This window comes from Gymnogyps californianus, chromosome 2 (genome assembly GCF_018139145.2).
Source record: "Gymnogyps californianus isolate 813 chromosome 2, ASM1813914v2, whole genome shotgun sequence".
Taxonomy (NCBI): Eukaryota; Metazoa; Chordata; class Aves; order Accipitriformes; family Cathartidae; genus Gymnogyps; species Gymnogyps californianus.
Window position 1 is genome coordinate 61,498,115 of NC_059472.1, and position 19,443 is coordinate 61,517,557.

Sequence of the window (19,443 nt, forward strand, 5' to 3'; positions counted from 1 at the left end):
AGCAGTTTAGCAGGAAGAATTATATACCCATCACTTACTGCGTTCAGCAAACTTACATTTTGTAAGCATGTCTTTGCTTGTAATTTGTTTTCAAATGTAGTGTCTGTTAATAAACACTTATTTTTAATTGAGCTTATCTAACAAGATAAGTTTGGGAATTATTACAGGTCAGCCAATTTAAATAAAGCAAGAGGAAAATTTAAAGGAAGTTTTGGAAAAGTACATTTCTCCTTTTCTTTTTACTCGAAGACCAATAACATATTCCTTTTAATTAACCAATACCTTTGGGCCGAAACTGGAAAAGGTCTGGGCATAATCATGTACTTTGAGAATGTTAAAAGTGAAAATTCTTAAAAATTGAAGCAGTTTCTAACTGTCCAGTATATTTTAGTAGCCTCATAAGGCTATTAAAACTCATATAATGATCTAATTAATTTACACTTTCATTGTGAAGTATTGTCTTATTACTGTACTTGGATAATTAAACTACGGTAATGAAATGCCCCATTTTGTTTCTCAGGCATAAGCGCAGTGCTACTGTTTGCATACCTAGTAACTCTAGCAGGAAGTTTGATATTGGAAGTATCTTTTTTTTAATTGTAGCTGAAATTTGGAAAGATAATTGGGAAACCTATTTTATTTCAGTTGTGAATCATCTTTCCACTCTGCCATCTCTCTAGCGTGGTGTTATTTTTCAAGTGTGAACCTGGGTTTCAAATTAGAGTGTTCTTTTAGTATTAAGGCATTAGTTATTTTAAATTTTGTCAACACTCACTTTTACAGAAGGCTGGTTTTTTCCCCTTTTTTTTTAATGCTATACTAACATGGTAGTCTAGTATTCAGTTTGCACATCAAAATGAAAGGTCAGATTGGAAAGCATATTTCAAAGATTCTTTAGGATGGTGAGGAAATGGGATTGGGGAGAACTGGGATTTTTATATTACAAATGACTGTCTATAAAAATACCCTTTGAAGTGTGAAGACATCTCTTTTTCAGTATTTATTTAAAAATCCTAATTAAAATGTTTGTTAAGGGAAGAGGTCCAGATACACATGAACTGATCAGATTTTAACTATTGCTTTAAAACACCAGGCTACCAGCCAAAACCAGAATAATCCCAGTAGGCTGGTTGATTTTATGGATTAGGCAGCAGTTCAATCCTGGCAGTATTAAAGCAGCATAGTTTGAGAGAAAGTAAAGTAACTTGGCTTGGCAAAACCCCTACTTCTTTGCCTATTAAAGGTAGCTGGTATGACTTAATATGCTTTTTCTGCCTTGGTAGGTTTGATTTACAGACACTGTGAAACAATATAGCATTTAAAGTGGCATAACAAAAGCTAATCAAGTAAGTTTGGTTTCCATCCTTAGTTTTTTTAGATTTCGTTGAGGCAAAGTGAAGAGTTTGTACCTGCTTACATGGTAAGTGGGCAGTTAGAATACAGCATGAATCTGGGTACCCACGTGGTAGCCCATTCTCCAAAAATGCTGAAAAATTTAAACTTTTTCATTTTTTTTACATCTCAATTTTATCTGGAGTGCAAGAAGAAATTATTCAGTATCCCTCTGCTATCACACCTACATGTATTTCTTCCCATCAAACTTCACTTTCCTGCCCTGACATTGCTGGCTTATACTTAGCCTGATTTATTTTTAAAATATATATTCATTCTGTCCCTTTTGTTTGTTTGTTTGTTTTTATTATCTACTTTTTCAGTTAACAGATAAGATTCTTACTGCTGTTATAGGTGTGGTTTCCATTTAGTGCTTACAGGAATGAACATTTACTTGGTAGCAGTTTCTTAAAACCTTATTCCGCTGAAATAGCAGCTGGAGACCTGCCCCAGAGTCATAATGTGGAGGTTGATATGCCACTCCTTGGCAAAATTCCTGGAGAGTGTTGTTACCATAACAACTCATCTTCCTCCAAGGATAGGTCTGCATGCAGAGATGGGGAAAATTCTTCTGTTTTCTTTGTGAATTGGTTTTGCTTTTATATGATCCATTCTTTCACTTTTCTCATCTTGGGATTTCTCTTCTCCCTTCTTATGTTTCTCTTGTAATCTTGTGTTTTAAGTTTTGCTAGTCTTTCATGAAATAGGTTTTTCATTTTTTTCTGCCTCTTAGTACTTTTTTACCTCAAGTCCTGTTTTTCAGTCTCTTGCATCCCCTAGTCCTATTGTTGATTGTCATGTGCTGTTCTTGTGCAGAATATGCTGAAGTCAGGAAAATGTGTTTCATCTTAAATACTCTGAATGCCTAATCCCATATGGGTTTGCCCAAACCCATAAAGGTCCAACTAGCCTTACAGATCTGTTAGCATCCCTTTCTTAGACTCACAGGTTAATTCAGATGTGAATGGACCTCAGGAGGTCTCTTGTTCGACTCCTGCTCACAGTAGAGCCAGCTCTGAGGCCAGTCATAGTTGCTCAGGGCTTTGTTCAGTTGGGTCTTGAAAACCTCCAGCGACGGAGAGCACAGAGCCTCTCTGGGCAGCCTGTCCCACTGCTGGGCTGTCTTCATGGTGAAAACATTGCTTCTCATATGTAGCCTGAACACCTCTTGTCTCAGTTCATGCCCATTGTCCCTCTTCTTCCCACCAGGCACAGCTGTGAAGAGCCTGGCTCTGTCTCCTTGATGACCTCCCTGCAGGCACTGGGGGGGCTGCTGTTAGGTGCCCCTGAAGCCGTCCCTGCTGCAGGCTGGTCCAGCCACTGTCCCTCAAGCTCTCCCCACAGGGCAGGTGGTCCAGCTCTGGCTGTCCTGGGGACTCTCTGCTGAACTCGCTCTGGTTTATCAATTGCACTGGGGTCCCGAAACTGGATACAGTATTGTAGATGTGATCTAATGAAGTGCTGAGTAAAGAAGAAAAGTCACTTCCCTTGATGAACTGGCTGTGCTTCTGTTAATGCAGCCGTTTCCCCAGTCCCAAAGGTCTTTATGCTTTTCAGGCAGCACACTGCCTTTTTTTAAGAGCCAAAATCACACCCAGCTCTGTCTGAAGCTGTAACAAAACTTCTACTCTGTGGCGATTGGATTTAACCATGTAAAAGAAGCCGCTGCTAACTGCAGATAGGATGACTGAAAACTGAGCTGAAGGGAGATGTTTTGTTTCTTTGAGATACTCCTCTCTGTAGTCCTTTCATCTGCAGTGGGCCAGCATCTTCTTTTCTCCTTTTGCAGACTGGCAGCAGCATTCAGAGTAACGTTAGCATATTGGTGCCTCCTTTGCCCTTTTCTTGCTATGATAGTTAACATAGCTCTTGCTTCTTATATCGCTCTCTTATAGTTGTCATGCTGTTTCTGGTTTGAGGTAGTTCACTACTGTCTGGGCGTCACTCACTGAAGTCCCTGCTCCTTGCCACTGTGTTGACTTTTGCTCTGTTTGTTACATTACTGCTTGCGTAGTATTACACAACAGGCGGTAGTATGTGGGCCATTATTGAGAAAGAAGAGGATGAACAATTACATTTTGTAGCGCTCTCTTCTGCTTCTATTTTTGCTAGATAGAAATTAAATGACAGGAAGGTAGTGTGCAGTGCAAAACAGAAATCCATTTATGTAAATTCAGACCTTTTCCTCTGCCCAAGCAATTCCGAGGACTCTGCACAGTGGAAATAACATTCAGTAGATGGAATCGCAGAATCATTTCCCTCCCAATTTCATACAGGAGGCACGCATTTGAGATCTTATGCATGATTTTTGTGGTTTTCATCTTTTCTGGACCTCCTTTCCCATTTACTATGGAATTATATTTTTTGTAGTGACGTAGATGTAATATGTGATTTGGAAGCAATATTTCTGTAATTATGAAAGAGGTATTCAATCTATTTAAATGTACAATTTGAGCACCAGAGCCCTAGATGTGTCATATACATATAGTCTTTACACGTCCATGTAACACAAAAGTGGATAGTGCAGATCCTAGATGTTCAGCTCCCTGACTAGAACAGATTTTTAGTACAATAAGCAAACAAATAAATGTCCGGTGTAGGTCAGTGTTGAAGTATGATGGATTCAAGAGAAAATATATTGAATTGTTCCTAAAATCCTTCCTCTTTGAGAGAACTAAATGTAGTTCCAAAGAAAGTAATCAGAAAAATGTCAAATTATGTTGACCATTAAGAAGCAACAAATCCCAGTTAATCTGAGCTTTTATTTAAATTAAGCATACTTTGTAATTTAATAGCCTTTCACATCTAAGAATATAATTAAGATGCCAAAAAGAAAAGAAAAAACAACAAAGCCCCCGAACATTTTAAAGGGTAGGTATCCTATTTAAGTTGCATTGACAGTGGCTGTTTTGTCATATCCAGTATTTTGCTAACATAAGGGAAATGTGCTCTTGTAATTATTTCCTGTAATTTACTCGAGTAACAAATGCACTTTCAAAAAGACGACTATAGGTTGCTGTAATATGGGTCACAGACTCCCAGACAGAAAAAACATGAGTGTTTTTCCCATGTAAAAATAAGCTCTTGACATGGATGAGTTGTTATAGCCAGCACTCAGACTGGGAGAGTGGGAGAGTTCTGAAACGTCATGTCAAGACGGGTAAGGGCTAAAGCGCTTTTAGAGAGACAAGAAGTTTGTTACTAGCACTCTATTATGTGATCTCTTCTGGCTAGCCAGAGGTAACTGTCTACTTCAGTGAATGGTTCTACTGTTCAAAGTTTCCATATAACAATCCTGAATAATTTCCTTGATCATCAGCCTATGCCTGTGTATCGTGCTTGGATTTAGGCTATTGCTACCTGCCACTGCAGACTATTTTATATTAATAATTTTCCTGCACTTGAATTGTTTACTAGGAATCTGCAGCATGACTTTACTGAACTCAGACGGCAGTTATTTTAGCTAGGGAGAAGTGGGGTTAGACTTCTGAAGTCTATCAGGATGTTTTTCAGTTCTTTTCCAAGTCTGTTGGCACAGAAATGCATGAAAACTAATATAGGCCAATCCTTTAGCTTTTCTTGTAGCTCAGTCCCCTGGCATCAGGCAATGCTTGGGCATTCTGACAGAGAGTAGGGAATGGAAGCGATTTGGTATTGGCATCAAATTTAGGATCTTCATGTAGAAAGGTGACTTCAAGTTCCTGTGAACCTCTCAGGGTACAAATTATTGTCATAAGACATAGGATAGGGAAAATCTTCAAGGAAACGAAGATTTTTTAATTTTTTTTTTTCTAAGTAAGGGCATAAGCTCTCTTCTTCCTTTGATCCTATCTTTCTGACCATATAACTTGAGATTTGTTAACTGTTGGTTCCTTCAGAGGAGTCCTTTCCAAATTTTCCTCTTGCTCTTAAGGACGATGCCTTGTTCTATATTTTATTTATTTATTTATTTATCTTCTTTTGAAAAAAAAGAGAGAAACTTTTTTAGTACAGTCCTAATATAGAGCAGCAGACAGCTTTTTTTTTGGCCTTTTTTTTTTTTTTTTAATGATTGATCCGCCCAGATGTGACTAGACAGCATTTACAAGGTGTTGATGATTATTGATTTTATTATTCGTATATAACATTTACTTAAAGGGAGCAAGCAGAAGCTCTGAGAGTGGTGCCCTTTTTAGATGAGATGCTATACCAACACAAAACACGTGTAAGTTTTGGGCCCATCTGCAGACCAAGATAAAGAAAAACAATGAGGATGAGAAGTGAAACAATCTTTGGATGATCCTTAAGTGCTCTAGATATATGAGCAACGGTGGCAGAAAATTAACTATAGGCTCTTTTGCATTCATGTTCAGTGCTTGATGCTCCTTTGTAAAGAAATTTTGTGTTTTGGTGAACAGTCTGAGACTCCCCCAAAAAATGGTGTGCAGATCAAGTGCATTTCATTTCCTGAGGCTATACTGGTGATTAGCTGTGCTGATGTGGAATCTTTGAGGTCATCCAAATACCTGACTGTGAGAGGAAGCAAGTTATAGAAACCAACACTGATGGATAGCCTTGAGACCCTGGTGCAAGCCTATACTAGCTTAATGTTGCAGGAGTGAGATGCTGCCTTTACCAGTCCTAGAAATTCTCCTACCTTGTAGCCCTTCAGGGTTATGTCCTTTCATCAAATATTAACCAGAAGTAAAGGAGTTGGATGTCTCTGATACAGCTGTGTCAACCCCTCCCCCCAGGAAAGAAAAAAAATTTTATATATGAAGAAAAGGTGGAATTTAAAAAGCTTGGCAAAGAAAAGTTTGTTACATATAAGTTAAGTAACTATTCCACATCTTTTTTTCAACCAGTGTTCGTTGTCATTCTAGAAACAAGAAAAATGGTTTTAGAGACTGATACAGGAAAAGATCAAGAAACCAAGTAGAAAAAAAAGCAAGGAAATGTATGTGTGGGCTGCTGAGTGATGGACATATGAGGCAGGAATTATTGATGACAAGTAGGAGAACTGAGAAATGGGCCAGGTGCTAAGAGTCCCTAACATGTACCACACTGAGCACCATATGGAGTACTGCACGAAATGATAGCACCAATGTCTAGTAGAGAAAAGAAAGTCTAAGTTAACATACTAACATTAGTGAAAAGTTGTAAACTACGTAATCATAGCTTAATACAAAAGGATCTGTTTAGCCTACTGGAAGAAAACATAAAGGATAAAGGTAGGCAAGAAATCTATTTGCAAGATTACTCACTGAAGAGGTAATACTAGGGCTTTTCTTTGTTGTTGAAGCTCATTTTGTTCTAGAGGGATACAAGTGGGGAGAAATAGGAAAACTGATTTTCGAAGTTTTTGTCGGTTTGGGTTTTTTTTAATATTACCAAAGTTTTAGGCAAAGTATAATTCCACAATGGGAATATTTCCATCTTTTTTGTGGAAAGTCTAGGTAAGACTCTTACATGTGTAATAGCACATTAAATTTTCCCTTTATTCTTTTTTTCTTACTGGTACAAGGTTACCAATGGTCTAGGTAGTTCCAGAATACTATTTTGTTGTTGTGAAGAACAATGTTTTCAATGAACTAGACTGTATTTTGTCAACAAGTCTGTTATGATACCACAGGGAGCAAATTTTGGTATAACATTCCTTCCTTAAAAAAGTAGATTTGCCTAATGCATTACTCATAAAAAAGGAACTTTTTGGTAAATTTTCAATTTGATTAGTCTTTTAAAACCTTCTTAAAGTTTGCAAAGAGATGGTTTAAATTATTTCAAAAAAGTTATGACTTTTTTAGGATTTTTTTTGCCTTTTCAGTAGCTTTGATACTTTTTTCCCCCTTTAAAAAGGTTTATTTATTTATTTATTAAAAAGAATAGGTAAATATTTAAACCACACTTTTAAAAATCGCTGAGATAAAGCAGTCTGGTTGCCAAGGCAAAGTTTGTTTTTCCTTCATACAAAATAATATAAACTCTCGGGTGTTTATTTTTTAATTGCAAATGTTCAGTGAGTAGAGAAATGACTCATGCTTCATTGGCATTAAACCTAGAATTCAGAATTTGATTAACTTCAATTCTCTCTAGCAGTGGGAGGATAGACTTTCACAGTATTATTACTCTTGCCTCTATCTTTCTGCTCTGATTGTGGAGGGAAACATACAGTACAATTTCAATAGATGAACATGGAAGCAATAATTCATATCTCTATTTGGTATTAAAAATTACATATCCAATAGAAATACTGAGGGGCTTATTTGATAATATGGCCTCTCTTGTTGTTAGCATCAACTTGGTTTTCTGAGATGTTAACTGGTGGGTTTTTTTTCTGTCAACCTGTTGACTTGCCCAACAGATAAAACTAGAACTACTTCTTCGACTTGTATGTGGTTTGGTGTACATGAGCCAGCAATGTGTTCTTGCCGCAAAGAAAGCTAACAGTATCCTGGGCTGCATTAGGAGGAACATTGCCAGCAGCTGGAGGGAGGTGATCCTTCACCTCTACTCAGCACTGGTGTGGCCACACCTGGAGTACTGTGTCCAGTTCTGGGCTCCCAGTACAGGAGAGACATGGACATACTGAAGAAAGTTCAGTGAAGGGTCATGAAGATGATCAGGGGACTAGAGGATCTCTCCTATGAGGAAAGGCTGAGAGAGCTGGGACTGTTTAGCCTGGAGTTGAGAAGGCTCATTCATTATATACTCATCAGTGAGTATGTAGTATTCTCTACACCTGAAGGATTTAGAGAAGACAGAGCCAGGCTTTTTTCAGTGGTGCCCAGTGATAGGACCAGAGGCAATGGGCAAACACTGAAACACAGGAGGGTCCTTCTGAACATCAGGAAACACTTTTTCACTGTGAAAGTGACTGAGCACTGGTACAGGTTGCCCAGGGAGACCGTGGAGTCACCCACCTTGGAGATACTCAAAAGCCATCTAGACGTGATCCTGGGCAACTGGTTCTAGGTGACCCTACTGGAGCAGAGGGGGTTGGACCAAATGACCTCCAGAGATCCATTTCAACCTCAACCATTCTGTGATGCTGTGAAATTTGCTGCTTTCTCAGATAAAATGATGGGACTGAGTGCTAAAGCTGTTACTTTTTTTCTCTTTTCTTTTTTCTGTTAGTTTGCCCAGTAAAATTAGTTATTTTTCCTAACTAACATCTGTATAAATTCCCTTTATCCTCAGAATATTATGACTAAAACAGTATTATTTCCAGGAAAACCTTCAGTTCTTGTAAAACAAATATGATTTTTTTTTTAATTATCTTCCTTTTTTTTTTTAAACTGGCAGAAATATTTTGGCTATCCAAGTTAAACCATTGAAGCATTTGACAAGAAAAGAGATCTCTCACAATATCTCATGTTATTTGAAATATGTCCGTTTTTGTGGAAAGATGTACACAAGAGGAATGTGACTTCTGTGTGAAACTATGGCTGGCTCAGAAAATCTTGCTTTAAAAAAAAAAGTAAAAGTCAGGGAGTGTGGAAGAGGCAATTCATGTAACTCTGCCTGTCACACTGGAGTTATAAGAAGTTCTGTGCTGTCTAGGGAGGCAATGTGATTCCAGAGACAAAGGGAAGTTGCAATGTGTTTAAAACAAAGCCACTTTTCCCCTGCATGGAGACTGTTTTCCTTAACTTGCCTTGCATTTTTTTCAACCAAATCTCTCATACAGGTACCGAAAAGCAGCACATCAGTATTTGGTGGTGTTTTCATTGTCTCTTTCAGACAGTAAATTCCCACCAGCAAATAAAATAAAATTCTATTGTTTTTTCATTTTGTGCTGATAATATTCCTAAGTGTGTGAATGAACTTGCATGAAAAAATGTTCTGTCAATATATTAAACAAAACAGGCTTAATGTACTCATCAACAAGAGAACCCATAAAATCGTCTTTATAGATGGCTATGTATGCGTCCCCAGTGGTCTGTAGTTATGTTTCAAACAAAAATTACTGTGAAAGTTATGTAGCTTTGATGCCAGGAATGGAGGGGTTTTTTATCTGTTATCAAACTTATCAGCATCGCAGGATCTTTCAGTAATCTATAAAACTCAAATGTTAAAGAAAAAATAGATCTCTACTGTCTGAGAGAGACTGGAAGAAGGCTTAATATGCCCTGTTGTCACTATTCAAAGCACTTGTATTTCCTTTCCTGCTATTCCAGAAAGAGAAATTTTCCCTTTTTTAAGTTTTTTTTTTTCTGCATAGTGTGCACAGTCACACATGCACACACACATAAAAATATCACTTTCTGTTTCATTTGCTTGTGTTAGAATCACTGGTGGTTTTTTCTCCCTATTATTGTTTTCCCTTTCATATTGCACTGTCAGTTATCTTTTTGAACTTTTGAGAGGAAAGTTATGTGCATCTTTAAATTATTTTAAAAATATAAATTCTCGTTAAGAATAACCTGAACTTTTTTGTGTCCCAAATATTTTTAAATCTTTTGCTCTTATATCCTCTTCTTATTTAACAAGACTAGTAGATCCATATCTTCCCTGTCTCCTACTTTGGGCCCTTCTGGGTCTTCAGAATTCAGTAATGACTTCTGGAATTGGTATTGTTCCCTCAGGTTTTGAATTCTAGAGTCTGCTATCTCCTTTGCCTACTAATGCTTTCTTTTCCCTTTTATGGGATTTCCTTGAGATCAGTGCTTTGGGTAAGCCATAGGACACCTCTCACATACTAGATAATTTACCATGTGTAGATCAAGGAAAATTAACACAGATTTTAGTCACTCCTTTAATGGGACAGTGGTATCTGTGGTGTTCTGCCCTTCTCTTTCCCCCCAAGCAAAAAATAGAGAAATACATGGATTCTTGCAAAGCCCTGAAAATGCATGACTAAAAATAAAATTGTGAGGGTTTAGGAACCCAATGGCAAGGCAAATGTTACATCTGTGTCCAAAAAAAGTCCAAAAGGTCAACCTGGGGAACTACAGGTCTGGCAGGCTCGCTTCAGCCCATGGGAAGAACCATGGAGTGAGTCCTCTTAAAACAGCTTTCTGGGCATGTGAAGGAGAAGATAGCAATTGGGAAGAGGCAGCACAGATTTACCAAGGGTAAAACATGCCTGACCAATCTGATAGCCATCTATGATTTGGGATGAGGAGAAAGCAGTGTGTATCACTGGGTACTCTTAGCAAGGCTTTTGACATTGTCTCCCACGATATTCTTATATCCAAGTTGGGACGTTATCATCTAGGTGGGTGGATGTCTAGATGATGAAAAGCTGGTTGGCTCGTCAGACCCAGAAGGTCATGGTTAATGGGTCATACTCTACCTGGAAGTCGGTAGCAAGTGTAGAACTGCTGGGGTCTGTACTGGGACCTCTCTTGGTTAGTACTGTTATCAGGGACCTGGAAGAGGTAATGGAGCATGCACTCACCAACTGTGCAGACAGCAAATTGGGAAGGATCAGTCAATATGCTTTCAGTAGTCAGGCTACCTTCCAGAGACCTGAACGGGCTGGAGGAATGGGCTGACAGGGACCTTGTGAAACGGAGTATGGGCAAGTGCCAGGCACTGACCCTGGGACAGAGGAGCCCCTGCAATGGCACAGGCTTGGGATGGACAGGCTGGAAGCAGCCCTGTGGGAATGGCCCTGGGGCTTGGTGCCTCAGCCAGCAAAGATGGCCAACAGCTCCATGGGCTGCATGAACAGGACCATCGCCAGTCAATACAGGGAGTGATTATCCCCTTCTGTTCAACACTCATTAGACCATATCTAGAGTACTGCATCCAGTTTTGGCCTACGTGTTACAGCAAAGATATTGCCAAACTGGAGTGAGTTTTGCTGAAGGCTGTCAAGATAGACCCTATAGCAGTCGTCAGTTCTAGTCTCAGGTTTGTCATCAGCACCTACACATTCCACTTCATGCTTTGTCTCTGGCTTCTTGATGGCTCTCACTGCTCATCTGCTCTCAATCTTTTTTGCAATGTCTTTGCCCCAACATGTTCCATTTTTTTACTGCACCATATAAAATCTCTGTCTCTTAAAAAAGATTTTTTCCAGCATATGAAAAGGAATGCTAGAGCTGTACACAGGGAGCATAAGAATTACAAAACAAAACAAAAAACCCCACCCACATTCAGTCCATTTTTTCCCTACTCATAGATGGCCAAACTCATATGGATGACATTTTTAAAGAAATTAATCCAGCCTGAGGCAGATGTCCTGCCTGGAAAAGCTAACTATAAACAGACAAAGTTTGCCCAGAGTTCCAAGAAACTGAGAAAGGATTTTATAATGCGAAGTGTTAAGCAGTTTAATATAGGCTGTGCTACCAGCTCTGGTTGTAATAATATATTTTTCTTCCATTTGTGTTAATTGTAGGTATCTAATTGCATCAAAGGAAAATGGAAATAGATTGAATTGTTTGTGCTGTAAATTTGCTACAAGAGTATTTTTTTGTTGATAAGCTTTTCTAATATTTGGAAAATAAAATAAAATTGTGAGTTCTTATGAGGATGACAATTACACTCTAAAGACAGATGAGGATCTATCCTTACAAATGTAGTGATACTAATTGGCATGATAATTGAGTTACTTCCCTTAACTAATGAGACACTGCTGTTCTTACATTAGGTTGTGTATTTGATGCAGATTCTGAAACTGATCAGTTGTACAAATATAGCAATTGAAAAATATATTATAAAATAATCACAAGACTGTCTTGATGTCATTGTAATAACTATGTTTCCAAGTAGAACTTTATTAGAGTAGACCATTCAGTTTTTCATACATTACATTTTATAGAAAGTTTTGCAACTTTAGACTCTACCTATTTATGTGTTTTTGTTGATTAAAAAAATTGTAAATAGCCTTAGGGGAAAAAAAATAGATTATAGTAAAAACTGAGTAGTTATGGTTAATATTTTTATTTGTACTATTTATACACTGGCCTAAAATACTTTTCTTCATTTTAAGGTAACTGAGCTGCACAATATCAAAAACATAACTAGATTGCCTCGAGAGACAAAGAAGCATGCAGTGGCAATTATCTTTCATGACGAGACGTCAAAGACATTTGCGTGTGAGTCAGGTAAGCAATTGGTACTGCGTCTTTAGCTTGAAGAAATCAAGTTACACATCAAAGTCTTGCTCAGATGAATTAACTTAAAACACCAGGTAGAAATCCTTAGCTTAAAGGAATTTGTTGTAAACAAGAACTTTGGAGTTTGGGGTCTAGGTTTTTTGGGTTTTGGTAGGGTTTTTTTTAATATACTTCGGGAGATATTGGGGGTGTTACAGAGCTCTTTCTTCCATTACTTATCTTTGACTGCACGCAGATGGTCTAAAGACTGGAGATTTTCAGCTAAACTTGTAAAACTGAGTAAAAAATACCTATGGGATGTTATTAAGTCAAGATGAGAAACATTCTTTTTTTTACCAAGGTTTGCTATAGGCACTTACTAAACTAATAATTATCATGCCATTGCAAATAAGAGGGAAATACCAGCTAAAACCTCAGGATATTGTAAAGCTGGATGTCAAGCAGTCTGCGGTTTGAACAGCTACATGGTATAATGAATGAGTTAAGTTGAGAACAGACTTGGACATCATGGTACATAATGACACATAGTTACTTGTGAGACACAAAACACTGCATGATTAAAGTGCACTGTTTTCTTGTTTGAAAATGCAATTGTACATGTCTGTGTCCTAGAGTATATTTTACCTGAAAATAAAGTTTTTAAAAAGAATAAGAAATTTTTTAATGATTAAGTTTCTATTTGTTTAGTGACATATTTGAAACTGTGCATTTTAAAATTCTATCTTAATATTATCATATAAACATTGAGTGGTGTACAATCTAAGTTAAATACAGCAAAAGAAAATTCTAGAAACGTGGATGAGGTAGGTTAAAAGTGTCTAAGGTCATGAATTATGTCGATTTTGGATCAACTATTGCAAACACTAGTATGTACATCCCATCACGAAAGATGGATTGACAGTTTTCTTTGTTTATTAATTTAAGTTTAAAAACACACACATAGAAAACCTGTGGCTTTCTAGGATCAGTTTAACAGATTATTAGATAAGTAGTTCACATTAAAGACTTTAATTTCTAATGTGTAGAATTAATAATTACTCTATAATATGATTAATAATGGAATAAAAACATTTTAATTATATTTTGACAGCACTGAAATCAGTTCTACGGAAACTTTGCTGAAACACATGCATTCCCCTTGTTCTCTAATGAAAAGATCTTATTCCTTCCCTAGAATTACTATGGTGCAGGTATATTTGAAAAGAGTGACAGCAAATCATAACTTCAGGATTCTTTCACCAAAGAATGGACAAACCTAAGAAAGTTCAGCATGTCTGGCCCACTCATCCCTTTCTTCTGTAACAAACATGATGCAACTCCTTACCCTTGAACTTGTGTATACAAGACACAAGTACCTTAAGGTGCTAAAAAGATGCCAGTATGAGATGCCCTACCTTAAGGCTATGCTCTACGCAAAAGTGTGTTTTGAGTGGATGGAGCCTTGGGTGAAGTGACAAACCAGTGGAGAGCTTGTGGGCAGAGATCAAAGGACAGACCAATGCAGGTGATATAGTAGTAGGTGTCTGCTATAGACCTTCTCATCAACAGGAGAAGGCAGATGAAGCATTCTTAAGGCAAGTGGAAAAAGCCTCATAGTCCCAGGCATTGGTACTCTTGGGTGACTTTAACCACACCAATAACTACTGGAAGGCCAACATGGCTCGACACAAGCAATCCAGATTTCTGGAACAGACTGAAGACAATTTCTGATATAGATGATCAATAATGTGATGAGGAGAGATGCTCTGTTCAGGGACGTGCTTGGCAGGATCCTGTGGATAGTTGCCTTGGAGGGCAAAGGGGCCCAGGAGAGCTAGCTAATCTTCAAGGACAGCATCCTCTGAGCACAAGAACTGTACTTGCCATTCTTCAGAAGACATCCTTCCCATTCTTCAGAAGACAAGCATTGCAGAAGACCAGTATAGATGAACATGGAGCTCCTGACTCAGCTCAAACACAAAAAGGGAAGCACACAGAAGCAGGGACAACTACCTGGAAGGGATACGGAGGCATTGTCCACGTATATAGGAAGGGAGCCAGGAAAGCTCCAGCTCAGCTGGAGCCAAAACTAGCCAGGGAGGTGAAGGACAGAAAAGGTTTCTTAAAGTACATCAACAGCAAAAGGAAGGCTAAGTGAGTGTGGGCCCATTGCTCGGTGGGACAGTGGACCTAGTGACAAGGGGCATGAGAAAGGCTGAGGTACTCGATGCCTTTTTTACACCTTGATTTTCACTTGCAAGGCTTCTCCTCAGGCCTTCCAAGTCCCTGAGCCTCTTAGCAGTCAGTGGGAGTGAAGTAGTACCCACAGTAGAGCAAGGCAAAGTCAGGCATCACTTAAATCACTTTGATATCATACACAAGTCCGTGGAACTAGATCGTCAAGAATGACAAGAAGGAGGATCCAGATAACTATAGGCCAGTCAGCCTCACCTCAGTCCCTGAGAAAGTTGTTGGAGCAAATCATGTGTAAACACATGAAGGACAACAAGGTGAATGGGCGTAGCTAAAACATTTTCCATATGCAAATCATGCTTTCTATAATGAGGTGTCTGGCACTGTGGGCAAGGGAAAGACAGTGGCTGTTATGTACCTTGATTTTAATGGTCTTTGACCACAGCCTCCCATAGCCTCCTCCATAGCCCTCAAATTGGTGGGACAAGAGAAAGATAATGGAACTACAAAGTGGATAGAAAATAGGCTGGGCTTAAAGAGTTGTGATTTAACAGTGCAAAGCCAAGCTTGTGGCCAGTAGGTAGTGGGTCCCTCAGGGATCAGTGCTGGGACCAATACTGTTCAATGTTTTCAATGACAACCTGGATGATGAGATGGAGAGTACTCTCAGCAAGTTTACAGGTGACACCAGATTGGGGTGACCCAAATTGGGAAGGCAAGGCTGCTGTCAGAGGGACCTGGACAGGCTGGAGAAATGAGCTGACAGAAACCTTAGGAAGTTCAGGAAGAGCAAATGAAAAGTCTTGCCCTGGGTTGGAGTAATCCCAGGCAACAAGGCAGGCTGGGGGCCAACGGTCTGGGAAGCAGCTCTGCAGAAAAGGCCCTGGGGTCCTAGTGGACAGCAAGCTGAATATATCCTGGACTGCATTAGTAAGAGTGTTGACAGCAGGTACAGGGAAGTGATCCTTCCCTTCTATTCAGCACTTATAAGACCCCATCTGGAGTACTGTGTCCAGTTTTGTGCTCTCAGCATGAGAATGTTGACATACAGGAGTGAACCCAGTGGAGAACCACCAAGGGTCAGGGTCAGGAGCACATGACGTATGAAGAGAGACCGAGAGCTGGGCCTGTTCAGCCTGGAGAAGAAACAACTTCAGGGGATCTTATTGCTCCCTACAACTACCTGATCTGAGAATACAGAGAAGATGGAGCTATAAAAGTGTCAGATATCTTGCTGTTTCTGAAAGACTACAAATCTTAGCTGTGGGTATAGTGGAGTTTCAATCAGTTTGCCTTTCTCCATGCCTTGAGTCTATCTAAACAGTATGAACTGCATCATCTCCATCAGATGAGATAGATACATTGCTTTGTTTCATTAAAATCTGACTCTCTTGAACTCCAAATCTTTTGTGTGTTCTGAACTAGGAAGATACAGTCTAAAAAAAATTTCTTTCGCAGCTCATTTCCACAACTGTGTTCTGTCTTCCCACAAGGAACTATTACCATTTTTACTGCTGCTGAAATGTGCCAAGTACTTTGCTTTCCCTTATGAAACTTATCAAAGTTTAAGGAATATTGAGAGAGCTGCTTGTTATTTAAAATGTTTTCTTCTTCTCAGATCTCTTAAAAAATGTTTAGTGGCAGTGGTTTCTATGGGATAATGCCTAGACTTTTAACAGTCTCATGGTGTATAGTGGTGTACACACAAGGGGATTATTTTGGCAAATCAGGCCACTTCTTTGTTAACACAATACCTTTACTAATACCTCTTCTTTCCCATAGCTCCAGTGGGAAAGTACCACTCAAGTGGTTTTGATTCAGTCAAAAATTTTCTAGAATCATAGTTGCTTGACCTTCTTGAATTATTTAGGAGCCCAAAGTTTAATGATATGAACGTTTTTCCACCATGGAGTCTCTAAATATATAGAAGCAGATACTTTGTTTCCTATCATCTTGACCTCCAGGGGCAGATGAAAGGACAGTAACGCTGAACCCATTGCAAAAGGTCTGCTGAGCATAGAGTCAATAATTTCTTGGAAAGGAGGAGGAAGTAATGCTCAAAGCTGAGTTGGTTTTGTATGGGGACTGAACAATGTGAGGTAGGGTTTTTGTCAGAGTTGTACCAGGAAATGTTTTAAAATAACTGTATCATTTTGGTTTTGATAGTATGAGCTGATACCTTTTTCTCTGTGCAGTCTAAAAGTCCATGTGATGAAAAGTAGCACATTTTTCTGGCACTTAGCTTTCTTAATTATGGAATTAAGCACAGTAAAATGCTATTCTGTTTTAAAATAGGTCTCTAAAGATATAGAACACTTCAGTCCTCCCCAGAAAGCCTGACAGTTGTGATACCAGCCCACTGGGTGTGCTGGCTGGGAGCCTATGGTTTTTTCCTAAGCTCCTGTGGCTTTTAGGCTCTCAGCTTGCTTATTGTCTTCAAGGCAGCTACTGGCAAATCTGAGCTCTGGATGGGCTGTAGCCCCCATATTTCCATCAGGATTTCAGCAAATTAGCCACCTGAGGAGCATCTAATTTTTGGTAGTCTTCACTTGCTAATGAAAACATTCTGTAGAAAAACAAACAAAAATCCGCCGTATGCTTTTGCTATCATCTAGCTGTTCCTGTCACTACCACCAGTGCTCCCAACATCTACAACAGCTGTAGAAATCTGTTCAATTCTGAAGTTCTGTTGAAATATTTTGAAGAGCAAACCAGTCTCAGATATTGCAGTTCCCTGATTAAAAGCATGGCACAACTAATCTTTAAAGAAGAATTATCCTTCTTCAGGGAGAGAAGGAAGCTGCTTGCTGTCGCTATATCTCTTTCTGACATCTGTTCTAATGGGCAGAGACTTGTGACTTTGGTGATTAGCAAGCAACTTTTTTAAGTTGTCTCAGTTACCATCAGATTTGTTTCAGTGGAAGTAAACTAATGACCAGTCATGGCTGATTAAATAACATGAAAAGTAGTCTATAACTCAGTGAACTTAAGACAGACTGTAAAGAGTGGCAATTCTTCTTCAGACCATGGGAAACTGCTGCCACCTTAGCAAGGAACATGCTAAGGTCTCAGATTCAGCCTCCCTGAAAATCATGTGAAAGTTATTGCCATTAAGGGAATTTTAACAACTTTTTTATGAAGAATCATGAAATGCTGAGTTGCTTTAAAAACAGGGAAATGAAAAACTCTCAGGTTGCTAACACATTGAGACTTGAGATAAAATTAAATTTTGACAAATGTATAAGCAGGTTAAGTGGAAGGACAGCATACTGTGAAGAAAAATGAAGCAATTTTGGGGAATTGAGCGTATTTACTCCAGCATAATAAAGGTTAAAAAGGTATTACTATTGTCTTTTAAATACATCAAGGAGAAAAAAAGGAGAGTTTTTAAGATATAAAGTGACTTTATCACAAGAACAAATATAGAATATATACCATTCAAATAGCAGGAGCAACATAGACTGAAAATTCAGAGGAAAATTTCTGGGAGTTAAAGCAGTGAGGTTCCACACAGCCTCACAGAAATCCTTCCCCATTCCCACATGGTTTTTTTCTGCAGTCCACAGTGTATTATCAAGCAAATGGAGAGAATCTTTTAACTCTGGATGCTAGCTACGGGGTTTGAGGTGCTGTCTTTCCCTAATACCTTTTAAAAAAAAGTTGTTGGGATGGGTTTTGTTTGTTTGTTTTGTTGTTGTTGTTGGTTTTTTTCCACATAAGTGTGCTGTTAGTTTTTGCGTAGATATAGCTATGCTCAGACACATGTATCTATTGAGAAGCTCTTCTTCCTGCAAGCCTGATGTCCGTAATGTGGCAATAACCCAAGTGTCTGCACTGAGACAGGCGTTCTGAAATGCCCTGTAAACTCTCTTTAAAGTTGTAGATACGATGCAGCAAGCAATGGTGGCTATGCAGGACCAGCAAGAAAATTAAATTGGCGGACACAAGTACAGATTAAAGGTAGAAGTTTATGATGCTATTATGGAAGTTGCTAGCAGGATGAGGATTGTGCCTGAATAATAGCTGGCTTTCAAGGACTGAAGTTTCTGGGTTGCACTAGGTCAGTGACAGACTGTATGGGAGCATGATTTTTCCTTTAGTGATGCCAGCAAAATATTAAGTGATACAAGTCCCTGGCTCTTTTAGGCTCAGTGTACCCACCAGCATAGGTTTGTGTAAAATTTATTTTGATTTCTAAATGACAGAATGTGAGGAAAATTGATGAACTTGTAAATCTATTGATAAAATCAAATTGGGGGGGTTGCCAATAATATAGATTCAGGGACAAGAGAGACAAAATAAATTAGGGCTGAAATGTGATTTCAGTGATTTGAGTATAGAATGAGTTGTAACATGAGAAAAAGAAAAGGGGCAAAATCACAGAGAAATCTTAAAACTGCAACTGTGAAACAAATGCAGACATCCTTCAAGATACTGCTGTTTGTCTGGTTTCTCTTCAGTACAATGCCTCATTCTGTATAGAAGTAGATGAATTGAAGGGATTTCTTTCTTTCCAGGCATGCATGAACTGCAGTTCTAGAGTCATTGCAATCACGAAACATCTTCATTATTTTTAAGAGGTTCTACTTTGGCATTCCCTTAAAACTTCCACTATTCAAGTCCTGGGGAAAATAGAATTCGGGTATTGCAAAAAGTCAATCAGCTACCCTATTTGAAACTTCTGTTTTGGGAGTTTATCCATCATTACACTATATTGATATAGTATAACAGATGCTAATATTCTTGCATTTTTTTTGGCTCAATCAACCATTTTAATTTCTCGAACGTCTTGCTGCTGTGATGGTTACCTTGACAAAACTCTTTTATACAT

General features: G+C 38.6%; 1 protein-coding gene across 1 annotated transcript in view; it reads left to right on the top strand.

The window, feature by feature from the left end:
- DOK6 (docking protein 6) overlaps positions 1 to 19,443 on the top strand; it is a 259,109-nt gene that overhangs the window by 113,913 nt on the left and 125,753 nt on the right. The window contains exon 3 of the mRNA XM_050891718.1: positions 12,314 to 12,428. Coding sequence (XP_050747675.1) covers positions 12,314 to 12,428 — 115 coding nt within the window. The remainder of the gene's footprint in view (positions 1 to 12,313; positions 12,429 to 19,443) is intronic.